This window comes from Myotis myotis, unplaced genomic scaffold (genome assembly GCF_014108235.1).
Source record: "Myotis myotis isolate mMyoMyo1 unplaced genomic scaffold, mMyoMyo1.p scaffold_m19_p_8, whole genome shotgun sequence".
NCBI lineage: Eukaryota > Metazoa > Chordata > Mammalia > Chiroptera > Vespertilionidae > Myotis > Myotis myotis.
The window spans coordinates 48,839,755-48,859,572 of record NW_023416390.1 but is presented as its reverse complement, the minus strand read 5'-3'; the positions used below and the strand labels follow the sequence as shown (position 1 = coordinate 48,859,572).

General features: G+C 42.4%; 1 protein-coding gene across 1 annotated transcript in view; it reads right to left on the bottom strand.

Moving 5' to 3' along the window:
* Positions 1 to 19,818, bottom strand: part of STK39 (serine/threonine kinase 39) — a 271,030-nt gene that overhangs the window by 192,780 nt on the left and 58,432 nt on the right. Inside the window, exon 2 of the mRNA XM_036319707.1 lies at positions 15,100 to 15,212. Coding sequence (XP_036175600.1) covers positions 15,100 to 15,212 — 113 coding nt within the window. The remainder of the gene's footprint in view (positions 1 to 15,099; positions 15,213 to 19,818) is intronic.

Below are 19,818 nucleotides of genomic sequence, written 5' to 3'. Positions count from 1 at the left end.
GGGGCTGTGGTAGGGGGCTGCCTAAACCTTTACTTCCAAGTAGCTACATCAGACCTAACCCTCTTACCCTCATTATCAACTTGCTAGAATCGGAAAGGCCTGTGTAGACCATAGACCTCTGAACCAGCCACAGGTCAGAGGAATTTCAGATCACCATATTGCCCAGACCAGTGGTTGGCAAACTCATTAGTCAACAGAGCCAAATATCAACAGTACGACGACTGAAATTTCTTTTGAGAGCCAAATTTTTTAAACTATATAGGTAGGTACATTAACTTAATTAGAGTACTCCTAAGGCTTAGGAAAAGCCACACTCAAGGGGCCAAAGAGCCGCATGTGGCTCGCGAGCCGCAGTTTGCCAACCACTGGCCCAGACGACCCCCCACTCTGCCAGCAACGACCCTGCAGTACATGACTAAGTGCCTCCGACCTGAATTGGAGGCCTCCATGGACAGACAAAAGGCTAGGCGAATTATTAGGAGACCTGGTGGCTCCTGGTGCCACCCTGAACTTTGGTGCCTGTCTTAGCTCCTCCCTTATCTAAAAGGAGACAGCAGACTGTTTCTGTTTTTCTCAGGACTGCTGTGATGGTAAGTGAGGAAATACATAAGAAAATGCTAGATTATCATTTCCCAAACTATTTTCCATGGTAAATGTTCCACCAAGGAGATGAAGGGGCCGAGGGGGACTGGTAAAGTGAAATGGGCTTGAAAAACATCAGATACTAAATCTCCTTCTATAAGAGTCACAGGAATATCAGTACTGTCAAAGGCTCTGAGGAGTCCTGCACTCGGTAAGCTGTCCTGGTTGAACCCAGGTTAACAATGTAGGAAAGCAATACGTGTGTGTCGCAGTTTAGGCAACACCGCTGTAGGTTTACAGAGGGACGCAGAACAGCAACGTTTTGAAATCATACAAATGGGAAACTTCAATAAACCACCGTTTTCGGCAATAGTCAAGTTCATTTTGGTTTTGGTTTGTCATTTTAAGTTACTGCCAGATGACTGGTATAAAGCTTCAGCCAAATGATAACCCTCAAGCAAAGGTATCAGACGAGTGTTACTCACTTTTAAGGTGCTATCGACAAGCCACAAGAAAAACCTGTTATCAAAGAAGCCTCATTTACACTATCATGTATTTATGATGAAAGAAGAGTGTATTTGTGCATCCTATTTAACATTTTCAACAACACTGAGCATCTAGTTAACTTCGAGTTAACGTAAAATTGCCTGACAATAATACTCCAATTTGGGCTGCAATCTTTGCATATGCAGTACTGATTCATCCTCAAATTACTAAAACGCTCTTTGTCAGATAACTGCCAAAATACCACGACATGTAACACACACACACACACCTTATTTTATATGCTTAGTTAAGTGCTTTTAACCATGGATAATCTCCTAAGAAAATCACTAATTTTTCCATTTTCTTTTAATTACTTAAGAACAGTTTCCCTTCATTGTTCCCCTCTTCCATTTAACTGATCACAGGTTTTCTAAATCTGACACTTTCGATTCGGCAACTCCTGTCCTTTGAACAAGATCTGAAACCTGAGTTCCAGTTTCCATCTGTCTCTGGTGTTAGGTTTTGATGCCATAAGATGCTTCTGAAGGAGAAATGGCACGCTGCCCAGGCCATTCCTATTTCAAGTCACTAGCATCTGCTCGCTGTGGGCACGGCCCACTTGGAAGGCCTGCAGCGTTAGGCAAGGTCCAGCTTAAATGGATGCCTCTGTTGTTCACAAAAATGGGAATGATGTTTCTCGAAAATATATATGTGCTCTACATTCTCACCACTTCATATTCAATGTAAATGAATGCCTTTCAAGCCTTCAAATTCTTCAATCATTAATCAAAATGCACCATAACCCACCAATGCCCATATGAAAAGAAATCCTTTTGCAGTGATGCAAAGTTGGGTCAGAGTCTGGAGAGGCACGTTTGTTAGTCCTTTGCATTTAGTGAGCCTGTATCATTTCCTACCCAGAGTATCAGGTTCTCTGACACGGTGGTGAACATACTGTGTGTGTGTGAGTGTGTGTGATGGGTGTGAGGGGGGACAGAAGGAAGAAACGGAGAGAGAAAAGCTCCTTTAATTAACCTAGGGAGAAATTCTTTCAGAAAACCTATAGATATAACAAATTCCATTCCTTCAAAATTTTGGGTCTTAGAGGTGCCAGCTGGACATCTAAAGGCCCTGAGGATTGAAAAGGAATACAGATACCCGCCCTACTAATGCACCGCTATGGAAGATGAAAGAAGAGGTGGGGGCCTGAGAGTGGACTTGCATCAGTCTGACCGGTTACAACTTCATATTCTTCTTCTGTGCCCCCTCACTATTCCTCTTCCCTGCTTGGCTATGGGGCCCGTGTCCCCCATTCCTACACCATCCATTTTACTGTGCGGCCTGTCATGCAGTAGAGCCTCTGCTTAAAGACATGATGAAACCTGCCTTAGAGAAAAATACTAGTCACTCTGCCCTTGACCATGGAGCCCCCATGGTAAAAAATATTCCCCAAAACAGGGTAGAAAGACACTCAAGAAAATAAGAACTAGGTGCTCTGCCTGCCTATGCAACCCTCATTTTAGTTTATATTTACACCTTTTGTGTAGCTGCCTTCTACAGAGGCACAAAACTTACATGTTTATATTTTAGCTATGGTCTGAATGTTTCTATTCCCCAAAGATTCTTTTTTTTTTTTTTACTGGCCAGGCAATTAGCTAGCCCCCTCATCAGGAAAGGATATTTTTTTGTTCATAGATAGTGATCAGCAGGAGCAGCTTCTATAGTACATCTCCAAGCATTTTTTTTTTTTTACTATTTTTTTAGAGAGAGAGGAAGGGAAAGGGAAAGAGTGAAGCATCGATGTGAGAGCAGAACATCATGCCTCCCAAATGGCCCCCCACCGGGGATCAAGCACACAAACTGCGTATGTGGCCTGACCAGAAATCAAACGGGAAACGCTTTGGTACATGGGATGACGCCCAACCAACTGAGCCACAGGGGCCAGGGTCCCCCAAAATTCTTAAGTCAATGGTCTTAGGAGGTAGGGGCCCTAGGAGGGTGACTGGGTCATCAGGGTAAAGCCCTCGTGAATGAGATTTGTGCCCTTAAAAGAGAGACCCCAGAGAACTCACTTGCCCCTTCAGCCACGGGAGGAAGCAGCGAGAAGTCTGCAGCCTGAAAGATGCCCCCAGCCGTGTTGACCTCAGACTTCCCAGTCTCTAGAACTGTGGGAAATCATTTTCTATTGTGTATAAGCCACCAGTCTATGGCATTTTTGTTATAGCAGCCCAAATTAATTAAGGCAATTATATGTATATGTGTGTGTGAATACAGATATATGTTTTTTAAATATGTTTTTATTTATTTCAGAGAGAGGAAGGGAGAGGGAGGGAGGGAGAGATAAACATCAATGATGAGAGAGAATCATCTATCAGCTGCCTCCTGCACACCCCAACTAGGGACCCAGCCCACCTCCCACGTATGTGCCCCAACAGTGAACCGAACTGTGACCTCCTGGCTTATAGGTCAATGCTCAGCCACTGAGCCACAATGGCCGGGCAATTATATATCTTTTCATATTTTATATTTTGAAAAATATAAATATTTCTTGGATCAAATAGTCTTTCCACAGAACTACTTTCTCCATTTCTTTTCAAAACAGTGGTGATGGCTGCTATTTGAATCCTTTCTTGGTGACAATCTATCAGCTAAGTTTCCCAGCTTTTCCCAGTGCCCTAACCTCACTCATAGGATAGGCAAAGCCATTTATTTCCAAACGCACTCATTTCCTCCTGTCTCTGAAAGTGACAAGAGTGTTGGCCAAAGAATAAATGGATATGATTTTTTAAAAACCTTTTTATCCAATTCTTCCTGTAGAATGAATGAGTGCTAATATTCTATTCTCTTAATTAGTGCACAATCCATGGAAGAAGTGTGATTTAGATGCTTTTCCAATTTGAATATGCACACAGGTCACCTGGGGACCTTGTGAAAATGCAGGTTCTGATCCAGTAGGTCTGGGTTGTGGCCAGAGGTTCTACATTTCTAATAAGCATTTCCAAGTGGCAAAGTGGCAGGAGGCAGGCAGAGAGGCACCTGGGTGGTGGGAATGTGAAAGAAAGGCCTGAGTAGAAGAGCAGGCCTAGCTAGTCTCGCCTGCAAAAGGGGCACGGCCGGCGTGGCTCAGTGGTTGAGCACCGACCTATGAACCAGGAGGTCACGGTTCAATTCCTGGTCAGGGTGCATGCCTGGGGTGTGGGCTCAATTCCCAATGTGGGTCATACAGGAGGCAACCGATTGATGATTCTCTCTCATCATTAATGTTTATATTTCTCTCTCCCTCTCCCTTCCTCTCTAAAATTAATAAAATATTTTTTTAAGGAAAAAGGGAGTAGGAAGCAAAGCTGGAAGGGAGACTATAACATTAAAGTGGTTTGAATGTCACAACTACGGGAAAGAGTAAAAAAATACAAAGGGAGAGAAAAAAACACGAGGTCAAAGTTGGAAGAACTCAAAGGACTCTCAAATCCAGGCAACACAATTGCCAAAACTATAGTCAAGGAATGTGACACAGTTGGCTCCCTTGGAAGTCTAGTGAAACAAGACTCGGACATGTCACCAAGAGCCAACCCAAGCGATGGCGCAGCACGGAATCTTCCCCAGGGCTTAAAGAGCTGGGTTTGCTCATGCAGCTTTATCTGAAACGCATCACAAGTCCAATTTCACAAAAGTGAGAAAACCAACCTAAAATGGGGTAGCAAGTAAAGGCCTTTCCATCTGTTAAGACTGAAGTGCCAGCCACAGCAGCATCCCTCTGCTGGGAGCCATGCAGGGGGAGGAGACCAAGAGAGACCCCACACTGCCGCTAAGTCAGCCAACCAGGGACGACACAGGCGTCTCAGGTGGGATGCACTGGGTTTGGTGGGAGACACAAAAAAACAGAGTGCCCTACCCTGGGAGGGAAAAAAAACTGCCAAAAAAAGAAAAACTGGGAAAATGGGAGTGGGAGGTGACCTTTTAAAATATTTATAAGGGATTTTCCAATACCACTGTATGGCATTTGTTTCTCCTGCCCTTGCCAAAACAAAATTATCTACACTAATAAAAGAGAAAGATGCAAACTGACCATACCTTTGCAACACCCACCAGCCAATCAGGAGTGAGTATGCAAAGTAACCCAACAAAGATGATGGTTTAATTTGCATACGCAGGCACTGAGCAGTCGGGGCGGGGCGGGACACTGGCGTCATCACCATGGCAACGATGCAGGCGTTCTGCACCGCCCCAGCCGCTCCAGGCCTCTGGGCAGCATGGGAAGGTGGAAAGGTGACTCCCGGCCGAAGGTGCCGGCAGCCAGGGGAAGGAAGGTCCATTCTTGCACGAATCTTCGTGCATCAGGCCTCTAGTTTTCCTATAAAGAGCACTGTGAACAAGCAGGAATTCTAATTAGCAAGGGTGTGGCCCAGCAGGAGCCATGTAAGGGCCATAGTGTAGGATGCAGCAGGCTTTGCAGCTTGGATCTGCCACTGACCAGCTTGATAACCTGGGCAGCATCTTTGAGTCTCAGTTTCCTATTCTGTCAAAGGAGCTTACTAATGCTACCTACGTAGGATTGCTGTGCTACAAGCAAATTGAGGTCTATAAAACTTGCAAAATGCCTAGCACATGACAGAAATGTTAAAGGTCAATCTCTCAGTGTCTCGGTTCCTTCTGAACCGCATTGATCACTAATCTCAAGAGACCGATCCTGGCAGGGGCACTCACCTTTTCTTGCAGAAATGTCACAGAGTGGGCTGTGTGTGCCCTGCTGGTTCAAGGAGTGTCTTATACTGTGTGCATAGGTCACTGGGCCATGAATTTTTAGTTTTATTCCCAACTCTTCATTGTCCCCGCCCATGTTTTTCCTATTTATCTCCTCACCCTATGTTTATGGTAATTATACCACCTGTCATACTTCACATATACTGCTACACTGCCTCAAACCCTTGTTGAATAATAAGTCTAAACATATACTTGTGCAAAGGGCTCAGAATAAAGAGAAATAAAAGAGAGTTTAAAGATATAAGAATTAAGCAAAAGTTAAAGCCTAGATTCTTTTGTCCCTTAAGATCATGATATTCACACGGAAAGTAAAAGAGTTTAAATGAATTCTGAATTCAAAATATTAAACTATATTTAACCAAATTAGCATATTTTCACAACTTATGTAAATTCTAAGTAAATTCTTCCCTATCTGATATTGATGGCAAAATATCCTATTCAGCCTTAGTTAAGAAATCAAACCTACGCTCCAACATTAATGTGCAGTTAAATCTAAGGAGATGCTATATCTAACTTCATTCTAAAAGAAGGTTCTCCACCTTGGCTGCACACTGAAATTGCCTAGGAAGCTTTAAAAAGTACTAATGCCTGGATCCCTGCCCCAGGGATGCTGATGTAAACTGGTTTAGGGTACAGCCTAGGAATAAAAATTCTCAAAAGCTCCAGGGTGATTCTCATGTGCAGCCAAGGTTGAGAACCCTGCTTTCCAACTAGGCACTGAGATGTGTTCGTCTTTCAGTGAACTGCTGAAACATGTACCGCTAGGCACATTTTCACTCTGCAACTTAATCTAGAAAGGAAAAAATAGATATGATCTACAAATACTATTAAATAAAATATGTATTTCCAAGTGCAAGAGATAACCAAATACATCTTTAAAATGTATTCCACACCCTCCAACTGTTGAGAGAATTGCCTAAATGATAGGAAGGTAACCGTGCTAAATAAAAACGTTTTGCATAGAGTTGTTCTCCAGCTTGTACTTCTATAACATCAGCATCATTATGAAGGGTAACCCAATCAATATTCATAAATAACACAATGCTTTAAGTAGCAGAATTTTTTCAAAAAGAAAAAACCCAATAAACTTCCATGATTTCAAATGTCAGCCAAGCAATGGAAGAAAGATTGACGAAGCTCTTATTTAAGAGCAGTGTATTTTTCTGGACTATCATTTTCAATTATGAAAAATATCACTATGAGATTTATTTAATTATGAGAAATTACATAAAACCCATGCAGAAAACTCTTGCCTCTTCTAGAATAACAGAAACCACAGGGAAATACTCAAGGAAGAGTAAATCAAATATTCTGGCTTATACCACTTACAAATGAATCAACCAATGCCCCTTACCACTTAGTTTTGTAATTATTTTCATACTAGAGGCCCGAATCACAAAATTCATGCAAGAGTAGGCTTTCACAGCCACAGCGGCTGCCTCAATCCCTCCCTCGCAGCTGCGGGGGCTGCCTCAATCCCACGGCTGCAGCCCTGGCTTCATCCGGAAGGTTATCCAGAAGGACATCCGTACGATCATTCAGCTGTCCAGTCTAATTAGCATATTGTGCTTTTATTATTATAGATGATTTGGTATCTGTGTTTATCTAAGTACAGTTCAGTTGAAGGCGGGATCAGATATGGAGAAAGTCTAGATATTTTGAAGACAGGAAACATTTTGAGAAATTAGAAAAAGGGAAGCATAAATTCTATGATATCCTCAATAGGTGTGCTCATTAGTTTGAAAGCTGTAGAAAGCAGTTGTAAAGAGGTAAAGTGTCATGGGAGCTGGAGGCCTGGAAAATCCCAAGAAATCATGATGGGTAAATATCTATTTGCTGACAGAATAGGATGTACTGGTACATCCTGGGGTTTTGATCATGATGTCACAAAATTGGGCACTCTGCAAAAACTGTCTGAAAACAAACTAAAGAATTTTGCTTGGAAATGTAGAAGCTGCCAGTGTAGTTATTTTCTTGAAAAGGAACGAGGAGGGGAAAGAAAGCAAAGAATAAAACAAAGATGTTGAAATACTACAGGAAAACTCCATGGGGAACAGCCATTTTCTTTAGTTGGCTACAACGAACAGTGCTTCAGTAAACAGCCAGAAGGAGGCCTGGGAGGTTCTGAAAGCTCTTTAGTTGGCCACGGAATCTGAATCAGACTCAGTCATCAACTACTGTGTGATCAGTTAGTTGTCAATCATTGGGAGTACTGTTCAAAGTAAAGTCCAAGACTTCGTTAACAACAGGATCACGAAGAACTGTTCTTGTCAGCCAACTGATGCTGCTGGAAACCGCCAGACCAACTGTTGGCACTGCTGCTGCGTTGGGTCTTATCACCAAAAGATGAGAATGCGAGGAGAAAGAAAGGTGCCTTCTTTGTTGTGGCCCCTGTCCCATGCCTGGGTACAGTCTGCAGTCTGGGATTCTGCCGGTGAACAACTCTCCTGCAAAAGTGGCAGAAACCCCGCCTGCCACTCTCCTGCCTTCCTCCTGAGTTTTCAGAGTCCGTCTTTTTCAGCAGCAGCTTAATGAATCATGGAAATAACCAAACCAAAATAAGAAAAAAGATAACACAGGAAAGAACCCAAGCAACAACAGTTTTCCAGAAGTCTACAAAGATGGCAAAAGTAGGGTATTAAAAAGGAGAGAGAGAGAGAGATGTAGCTGAACTTGTATGCAATCTGGGGAGGTTGTCCCATTTTCTCCTATTCTGAAAATGTTGGGTCTCTTTGTTACTGAGCACATGTAAGTCCAGAAACATGTGTTCTTGCAATGTCAAGTTCCACTTACTTTAAAAACAAAAAGAGAGATGTGTTCACCATTTTAGAAAGCCATTTCCAACAAAGGCATAAAAACACTTAAAAGTAAATTTAATAAGTATATTTAATTACCTGAATCAACTATGATATAACTTTTAAATTTGGTGTTCCAAAAATGAAAACTGTTTTCTCTAGCCAAATCACACACGTTCCCAAAATAATGTAACTTCAGAGCTATAAAAATAACTTAGTTTTCCATATATAGTATTTATTCTCTAATTTCTTAAAAATGCATGTCATCAAAATATCCAAAAATTTGCCATTTCTAATTCTACTCTCAGTTGGACTAGAATTGGGTAAATACAAATACCAAATCACATGAAAATAATTAAAAGCTAAGTAGCAAGGGACAAATGACAGCACAAAATTCAATGATTAACACCTGAAATGCTCAAAACAGTGCCATAAGAGTGAAGTGGGCTTATATTTGAATTCTGTATCCTTGCTATAAAAAATTCTATAAGACAGAGCCAAATGTAATTTGCTGCCACATGTGATGAGGACTGAGCTGGAATGCAAATAATTAATTTACTAACTAGAAAGTTCTGTAGTTCAGGAAGAATAGAAAAATACTTTCACTGATACATTAAAGAAAACACACATTATAGCTTACAGCTTTTTAAGCTTTTGTTCTCAAGCTGGTATAAATTTTCCTACAATAAAGAAGATATGCAAAAATATCAACATAATTATAGAGATTAGATAAAACATCACAAGATTTTTAAAAAATTTTTAAACCTTAATTAAGAGGAATAAAAAGAAAAACCTAACTAGAGGAACTGCTCAGAGGTCCCCAGATATTATAATTTAATTTTTAAATGGGTAGGGAATTAACTAGCCTCTCAAATTTAATTAAAATTAATAAATAAACAAGAATAAAGATGTAGTGGGGGCAGGCTGGGAGAGGTCAATGGGGGAAAAAAAGGGACATATGTAATACTTTCAACAATAAAAAAAAAAGGATGTAGTAAAAATAGCAAAAAAAAAAAAAATTACCGTTAGGCAAAGTAAATATATAGAGTTTTATTCTCCAAAATAACCTTAAAATCATAGCTAATCCATTCCTCTAAAGATAAGGAAGGAAGAAAGGACTGAAAAGAAGGAGAGAAAGGGGAGGAGGAGAGGAAGAGCGGGGAGGAGAGGGCGAGTAAGGAGGGAACAGCAGATCAAGAGAAACAACAAATAATAAAATAGCACTACAGCAGAGAGCACAAGGAGGGCAGTGGCTTTGTTCGGAGGAAATAAAGTTCTTGATTTATCTACAAATACTATCGAGATGAATAAAATATCTTTACAGAGAAGCTACAGGAAGAGAAGGGAATATACCATAATTTTTCTAGCTCCACTAAGAAGCTCTGTCCTTGTGTACACAGGGGAAACAGAGGGTACACTCTACACTCAAACCTATGCATTGAGAGTGGACTTTCATTGTTACACCGCAATACTGGAGTGGCTTGAGTTTCTCCTAAGTTTAAATAAAGCATAATTTGCTAGTAATTACTGTTTTTGTCCAAGCAATTTTAAAGTTATTTCATTAAATAATTAATTATAAAATATATATAGTCACAGAACTTTGATGATGAAAATAAAGTAGGATTCCTTAGTGCATGAACAAGGACACTGGGACCAGAGGTGAAACTGATTTGTCCAAAGTCCTTGATCCCAGTGAACATCACAGGCCCCCTGACTCAGGAGCTCTTGCCCTCTACCATAAGTTTCAGCATGCATCAGTTTTCTTCAGCCAAACCTGGGACAAATTCTCTGTAGCTTTTTTAAATGACTTTGCTCACATCTGTCACCCATCACAAACTAAAATATTTTAAAGATCATTACATATTAGTTTATAATGACTAAACTAGATTTTTTTTTTCCATTTATTTTTGTAAGAAACAAGCACTTTGCCTGGCCCCAGAGTCTTGACTTCTACATATACAGCTCACCTGCCCCTAGAAATTAAACTGTAAGTTTTGGTGGCATTGACGTATGAGCAAGAATGAGAAAATGCTACTCAATTTTCTATGACTAAGTACCAAAAAAACAACAACAACAAAAACCAGACTAAAAATATGAGAACTCAAGTCTAGAGGAAAGAATGAGAATGATATAAAGTCTAAAAATCATAAATAAAGTCAAGCACAATAGAGACCCAAAATGTTAATCAATCCCTGGGAAAAATAAAGGAGAGTGCTCCGAAGGTTGGAAGAGTGGGTTTTACGATAAATAAAAGGACTATTCACATTTATATAATTCATTGTCACCTGGTGATAAAGATTGAAAAGACAAATGATTTTAGAAAGAGCAGATTAATCCCTCGCTCACGTAATGGATTTTAAGGGAAGTCAAGTGTGCCCTGGAGCAGCATCCCTAACCTTTGAGGTTGACCACAAACCAGAGAACCAAGTTTTTTCAAGAAACCTCGAGGCCATCTTCACACAGACAGTGGGTCTGCCCCTTTTAGCAAATTTTTAATTCCTACTGGGAAGTAAGAATGCCCTCAATGAAATATAAATGAGAGAACCTATTGCTCTGCTTAACCATTTCTAGGCAAATAGAAGGGAAAAGTGCAGAAAGAGATCCATAGGTAAAAAAAAAAAAAAATCTCACCAACCCAGTAAAAAAAAATAAAAACACTCAATTACTAGTCAAAGGCTCCCCAAGAAACAGGAACCCGTTTTGTTTTCCCATCACCTAGTTCAGGTCTTACTCTCTAGTGAGGTTTAATAATTATAGATTTAACACATTCTGCTCTAAAACTACAAATACCTCCCAAAGAATGTTAAAATTAGTAGAGGATTAGCAAATATGGGGATGACAACAAAAGTGGGATTAACAAATCTCAGAAATTATGGAAGCATCTAGGTTGGGATAGTTAGGCATATAGAACAGGCCAGTGACACTCCCTTAGCTCCTGAAAAATTAACCACCAAGATCTTCATACCTAGAAAGATTAGGATCTAGTTAAAGGCCAAAGTCCAAAACATAGATGGAAATGTAAAAGAATGCATCTCAAAAATAATCAGTTTAGATCAACTGCTATTCATGTGTTGCCAAGGAAAACATTTATTCTAAAGTGTTTTAATTGCTGTTAAAATGAAATGAATGTCTAGTGAGCATATACTTTTGTCCTCCCATATATACACCCAAAACTCATCCTTTTCATGGGCCTAAACACAATGGAGAGACTCGTTAAGTACTTACCAAATAAATTAATACATGTGTATTAGATCTAGAACCAAACTGCCTGTGAGGAATATTACAGTGCTCATTTCAATGGTACAAATTTTATTTAAATATCCAATTGTTTAGCACCAATGACCTCATCTAATGTTCTTCCCTTCATTTTAAGAGAAGCTGGCACTATAATTATCACTTTGCTTCGGAAATCATGAAACCACTTGACTCCTTCTTCAGCCAAACCTGGGACAAATTAATTCTCTGATGGCAGGAAAATCTACTAATAGCCGCCACCCCACACCGAAGTGGAGTTCAGGGCCAGCTGTCCAAAACTGTGCTGTGCCTTCACATCTGGCCTCTGTGTGTAAACCCCACCTTACTCTGGGAGTTGAGGTTCAAGGGGCAGTAGGGAAGGATTGAGAGTATGGGGTGGGAGGTGATACAGTTTCAGCAAGGGAGGCAGATGTCCCAATAGCCAGCAGACAGTTGATAATTGCCACTTCTATGACATAACACTCACACAAGATAAGGGTTCCAGTGACTATTGTTTCTTATAAGAACAATGGCTTCCAGCTAACACATGGCACAGAGTAAAATGATGCAGAGCACTGACCTGCATATAGTGCACACACACACACATGGAATTAAAGGATGATGAGGACACCGGATGTCCAAGCACTGCCAAAATGTAAACCCACAGAGATAATAAAGGTGCAGGTACCAGCAGCACTGGAAATGGAAAGGATTACAGCAACAGTGCGCCACACAATCTCAGGTGCCAATAGCTAGATCACAAAAGCCTGGCACCATTAGACAACCTATACTATATATATTCCATTTGTTTTTGTTTGCAAAGGACCTGGCAGTAAGATATCCTAAAGAACCATCATCATCATCCCCACCCCATCCCTAGAAATATCAAGGTCAAAGACTCAAGATAAAAGAAAGATCAAAGCAATAAAACAAAATACCTTCTTAAATGAAAATAGATAATCATCCCATAAATAAAAGGCTAATATGCAATTCAACCAAACGACAGAACGACTGGTCGCTATGATGCGCACTGACCACCAGGGGGCAGACACTCAACACAGGAGTGTCTCCTGCCTCCACAGCAGCACTAAGGATATCCGACTGACGGCTTTGGCCCGCTCCCCAGGACATCCCCCAAGGGATCCCAGACTGTGAGAGGGCGCAGGCCAGGCTGAGGGATCCCACCGAGTGCATGAATTTTGTGCACCAGGTCTCTAGTGCATATATATTAACACAATATGAGAATTAAGGGCGGGGGGGCGGGGAGATAAATTAACAGGAATAAGCAAATCCACAAATCCTATGACCTCAGATTAATGGCGTTAAGCATAAAGACATAAAAGCAGCAATCCTTATACTGACAGCTCCGCCTATATCACAGGTACCTCCAAACAACACTGATAGGCTTCCTGGAATGACTGTCTCCCGTGACCTCCACTTGGACCCTTACACAGCTACCCTCCCTTAGAGCAGATAGCTAATAAAAAGCCAGCAGAGGGAAACATGGATGCTTTGGGCAACAATGAGAGCTTGGTGGAGTCCAGGGACCACGGCACTGGCCCAGAAGGCGGGTCCCAGAACTCAGACACTGTGAACACAAAGCTCATCCATATTCTGTACAGTATTCTGCTGGTGGCAAAAGGATGGCTGTGAGACCTACAACAGAGCACCACAACCAAATACATGGGCAAATTCTTCAGTGATATTTCCCAACAGTGCATAAGTTTAAAGGTATACTCCAAAGTTTTTAAAAAACAAATGTGTACTTAGGAAAGCTGTAGAATTTGAGGCTCCTAAAGCCATCTTAGAGACCTTCCCATTCAACTCTCTTTTAAAATAGGGCAAAGTTGTCAGGTAACTTGACTACAGTCAAAAAACAAGTTAGTGGCAGAAGCAGGACCTGACTCTCCCCACAGTTCATTCAACACTTTTTCCACTCAGGGAAAGTGACCTTGAAAACCAGTCAGATGATAAAGGCACCATTTTATTGGTCACGGTAACAGCAAGCCACACAAGTACACAGTAACAGTTTCAGTGAGAGGAAAGCATCCGGAGGGTGAAGGCCTTTAATATATGCAACATTTTTTAAATTAACATTAAATTATGGAAGCCCTTGCTTTAATCTGAGTTTTTCTGGCAATCTTATTCTTCAATCCCAGGGAAATGTATGCCTTGTGTAGCTTAATTTAAAATGTAAGGCCAAACAGATCTGGAAAAGTACAGCCTATCCTTGTACTTAATTTATACTATAGTGTGCTGTAATTAAGCCTGAAATAAAAGCTATATTCTGAGTAAAGACAAAAAGCTCTTGTTAATGGCATTCCATTCCTAATGTAGAATATAACAAAAGCCTTCTTCATTTGGAGCCAGCCGTCATTATAGTTTGTAGCTTCTATGGGGCTGTTGGACTAATATTTGCACTGGGATTAGTGTTGGGATAACCAATCAGTTAACTCTTCCACTGTGGTCTTCTATTATTCTCAAATAAATGGCCAAAAGGCAAAGAAGAAAATTGGCAGGCAGAACGACAACTATATTTATGAGATTAAACTCGCAAACCCTTCACAGTTTGCCGGGCAACTAATAAACCATTTGCCAAGCTGTTCATTTAATAATGAGTCAGTTAAGCCAAAAGCAAATGTTCCTTCAACCAACCAATGCTACCAGCATTACAGCCACACTGACAAGCTCCAATTATTTATGTGCTGTACTTCATTTACAATGAGAAGTACAAGTTGCTGTGCACTAAAACAACAAGCTCCTCTGATTGGCCAAACACAAGCTACCCTGCAGTATTCTGAGTAACTGGGTGGGATCTGTAGGCAATTTCGTAATTTAGGAAAGCCAAAACGACCAACGCATTCTTTGGGGAGTAATTCCTATTTGTGTCACGATTCTAGACCGAGGGCCAGAAGCTCCCCACCTCACCCTGCAGTCAGTATCACATGGCCTTAGATCATGTAACTGGGTCTGTTCTCTGGTTTTATAAACTAGTGTCAACACTGAGACCATCCCCACCCAGGAGTTACGAGGGCTGAGCAAATTACTGTTTGTCCAAGCACAGCACGTTGTACTCTGCAACACAATCAGAAGGTACAGTGTCATTAATCAGGGGAGGGGAAAGTGTGTGGGCTGCCTTCTGAGACATGCACGTCTCAAATCCCACCACGCTGCCTTAGCTCTCTCCTCTCCTGCTTCTCCCACCCATTCCACAGACCCATATCCCTTCACTTTTACTTACTAATAGCTCGTCCATGCTGGTCTGGCATTTTTCCAAGTTGATCCGCTTTATTGCCACACGCTCTTGCCTGGGTTTGCATAGAGCAGCCTGAACCACAGCAGTAGCTCCGCTGCCTGAAAGGAAATAGAAACAACATGAGCTATCAAACGGCACACTTTCTGGTAACTATTCACCACACCCCCCTTCACCAATATCTATTTTTTCAAAAGGTCTTCTATTCAAAGTATTCAAAACATTACTATTTGACATCTTTTTAAAGAATTTTGTTAAGTAGGAAAGTAATTATCTGGAGGAGGGAAAAAGGAAACACTGGAGTTTTCCACAGTTTACAAAGACAGGGCTGAGGCTCCCGACCCGGAAGGTGACCCCCATCCAGTGCGTTTACTGCCGCCCACAGCAAAGGGACGTGAGCATCAAGTGCAACCCTGCATGGCAGCCATCCCCATCCGCGGGTCCTGGTATTTTCTAACATCGGTGCCTTTTAAAAAGCTCAGGCTCTTCTTCCACTTCAGCCCAAACCAAACCACTTCAGCCTGAGCCACTTCACTTCAGGGTTTCCATGCGGTGCTGTGACAACTCACTTGTCTGCTCTGAGCACCCCTGGAGCCTATTTCTTCTGCGCTTGCTCTACAATTAGGAAAACAGACATCCACCTGAGTGGAAAGCGCGACTTCCAAGGATGCCACGGAAAAGGATGCGAACGTGTAATTACAAAAGCTGTCGGCATCCACGTGAATTGAATTTCCGATTCCTAAGGTTTCCCGATCACTACCTAATGCACTCAAACTCCTAGGAGACCGAGTCATGTCATTATTCATGTTTTAAAAGAGCAGAATGTAGACATGTAATGATTTGTGGCAGAGCACAAAGAGCTCCTCATTGGATTTATATTCCATGGGGGCAAAAGAGACCTCTAGGTTAAGGCATCTCCACTCTGCAAAGAATCCCAAAGATCTCCTCCCAGTCGCATAGATCCGTGGTCAGCAAACTGCGGCTCGCGAGCCACATGCGGCTCTTTGGACCCTTGAGTGTGGCTCTTCCACAAAATACCGACTTCTGCGCATGGGCCATGAAGTTTCAATTGCACTGTACGTGCGCAAACGCACGTGGTATTTTGTGGAAGAGCCACACTCGAGGGGCCAAAGAGCCGCATGTGGCTCACGAGCCACGGTTTGCCGAGCTGCAGTTTGCCGACCACTGGCATAGATCCTCTGCCACTTGAAGACTGGTGATGAGAAGCACAGCCTGTGCTCAGGACGTGCACAAGGGGCCCAGGAGTGACCGTGTACCATCCTCCTTACAGTTCTGTTTTTTTCAGGCACTACCTCTCCCATGAGTCATCAACTATCTTCAAAACAGAGAAGGAGCATCTTTTGGCTGTAGGAAGAGGTCGGTATTAGGTTGTCTCACATATGTGACAGGAAGGCAGGGCATTTCTAGTGCAGATCCAGGCTGTACCTCTCAAGGAAGTGCACGAATGGGGGTCTGTAGAGCTAAAGTTCTGCCCTTTCTCCTGCCCTGCGGCCTCATCATCAGCTCTGGTCCCTAACTGACCCACCCACTCGAGCAGATCACCCTAATGCTCCAAAGCCAGGTCTCCAATGTCAAGATCCCTGGTGCAGGAAGTCCAACCTGTGTTCGCTGGAGGTCATGCTGACTTGCACTGCACAGCAGGCACTTCACTCAGACAATTCTCCTTACGAGCCTCTGCTTTTTATTAGCCTCGTTTTATATGTGAGAAACTGACCCATGCGGCAGGTAAGTACCTGAGTCAGGTCTGCCAGACCCCAGACTGTTTCCTACTTCACACAAACCACAGCATATGCTCCCTTCCTCCCTCCCGCTGGCCTTGCTAAGGAAACACCTTCTTCTGTCCTAGATGGTTGAAGAAAAGAGAAAGGACCGAGAGGGAAGGTGGACCTCACACTCTCTCTAGAGTTCGGTTCCAGGAGCGAGTGCTGATGTCAGAGGGAGTTGAGAAGGGCCTCCCTGTCCCTAACCTCACTGCCTGCTCCATCAGTGGCTACTCCCAGGCCCGCTGGATTGGCCTCACTGGCCCTGCAGATCACAGCGTGCTGGGCTCAATCCAGAATGCTCCAGATACCAGCGCCAAACACTACAAAGAGCCTGCTGATAACAGTGCATTTTTTCCAGTCAAGGTCTCCGAACAGCAGGCTGTGGCTGAAGGAGCGGCACCGAAAGGGGCAAGGAGCTAGTTAGCACTGGGTCTGGTACCCAGCAGAGAAGTCAACAATCATCTTTAACCAGCTGCTGATGGGAAGTCAGTCTCAGCCCTACCTGTTGTAAATCTCCCTCCAATCCCACCCCTCCCACCTTAATCCACATTCCAAACATCCTCAAATCAGAGGAACTGAAGAACAGGGGAAAGGAAACCAAATTCCCAGAAAGGATAAACAGGTGCATGTAATGTGGGGCTACCTTTCCTAGCCAAGTCCTTGGCTATAAAAGCCTCCGGACTTCCACAGACGCATGCAAGACTATAGATACAAATACAAAATCTACAAAGCGGGAGGGAATGGTGGGAGGACGCTTTTATTAAGAGCTTTACAACCAGAGAATTGTTATTGCTTTACAACGACAGCTGGCTAAAGAGCAACTGGCAGCTTCTGCTCTCCACAGAGAATAAATATGAAATGTCACGACCTGAGATGACTGTTTAACCATTCACTGGACAATCTGGGAGACCCCTGCTTTGAGTCCAGAGATTTCCTTCAACTAAAGAGAGAACAAGAACAATATCAGAGGTGCAGGGAGCCTTAAAGAACATCAAGTCCAACCTTCACTTGATGAATGAGGAAGGGAAGGGAAGAGACCTCTCACCAGAAACCCAATCGGCCAGCACCCTGGTCAGGACTTCCCAGCCTCCAGAGCAGTGAGACATAAGCTGCTGTTTAAGGCACAGGCACCCATTCTTTGGTATTTTGTTATGGCAACACGAACTGACTAATCCAAAAGCCTTTCCGCATCTATTTTAAGTCACTGTCTCACTGTCGCCCGTGCTAAATAATGCCATACAAATTAGAACTTCTCAAAAGCCTCCTAGTTAAGTTTAGAGCAATAAGAGGCAAGATTCAACTGAAGGGTCTCTGGTAACAGGCCACTATAGTTACCAAGTCTGAGGTTAGCAAGACCCTTGAAAAGCAGGTGAGACAGAGATTCTATCCATCCCTGGTCCTTATTTCCTGTGTAATGTTAGGCCTAATTTCTCTCCAAACCTAGCTTCCTTGATGGGCCTAATAAAATATACTTGTAAGGCCTAATAACGTAACATGCTTCACAGCAACTCAATAAATGTTCGGTTCTCTCTCTCTGGGACTCATTTCTGCATCAGTAACATGAAAGAAGTAGACTCTATCTGAGTATATATGGCACCCAAGGGAAAAGAGAGAGTTTGGAAAAGTAGCTATGACTGTTTCCTTCTGCTTACCAAAAATATTCAGTTGGTTTAAAAGGAGGAGGAGGGCTAAACTGGAATATCAGAAACTGAAATGATTTCTAAGGTCCCCTACAGCATGAAGAGTCTAAGAGTCTAAAATATAAGAGAATAACCCAGAAAATTCAGAAACAGCTATGAATTAATATTCTATGGTTAAACTTCTCGCTGATAATGTACTTTACTAACCTAAAGAAACGGTTTTAAAAAATCTTTGTCCATCCAGACCACGTGAGTTCATATCCTAGCCCTGCCACATATGAACTAGCTGCTTATCTTCAGGTGACGTTCGTCACTTCTCCATGCCTCAGTTGCTTCATTTATAAGATGGCGATAATAGCACCGAGCTCACAGGGTGGCTGTGATGATCAAATGAATGAATACACTGTAAGCCCTTGGAACTGGGCCTAGCATATAGGAAGCACTAATTAAATCTTAGCTAGTATTACCCCTCAGGGAAATTCCTCCAGGTCAACTTGTGTCCTGCCAATTTGTCGTTTTAATGCAACATAATACTTCGTGATGCTGATGAACCACAATTTATTCGGCCCTTCTTCTGTTGGTGAGTACTCTCTTTATTGCAAGTTTCTCACTCCTCTCCCCCTCCCCCAATAAGAACAATGTTGCAATAAACATCTGGTAATTTTTTAAATGTAGATTAATTTACAAACATTTCTTTATGTTAACGGTAAGTCAAAAAGTGGTCAGCTGCCCAGTAAACCATAAAAGTCAGGATTTTAAAAATAAACCAAATAGAAAGGTATATTGCATTAGCCTCTGACATGAATGGTGACGAGTGAGAGAAATTCTGTCATCACACCCCACTTAAATGAGGAGCTCCAGGCCAGAAGTTTAATAAGCACTTGCCCATCTCCTGAGCACGTGAAAGGACTCCTTAATGATATGCTTACCTGTCCTTTCTCAGTGAATGTTAACTTTCGCAGGGCTGTCTCGGGCTTTCTCTTTGGAGGTGTGGGCTGGTGGCATGTAGTAAACAAAACCAGTGGCTTTGGTCCAGCTGATGATTTCTTCCAGCTCTCTTTACCCAACTCACTCTATGTGCTCTATTTATATCACGTGTCCAACCTCAAAGCCCCTGTGGCCAATGAGGTCACCTGAGGGCCAGAAGCTGGCCCACGTGTGAACGGACACACGTGAGCTCTGCAGGGGTGCACCTGCCGCTCCGCGTCTGCCCATTGTCACCATGGGAGATGGCTGACCTAGCATGGCAAGAGTCTGATTTTTGCAGGAAAGCTGAAAATCCA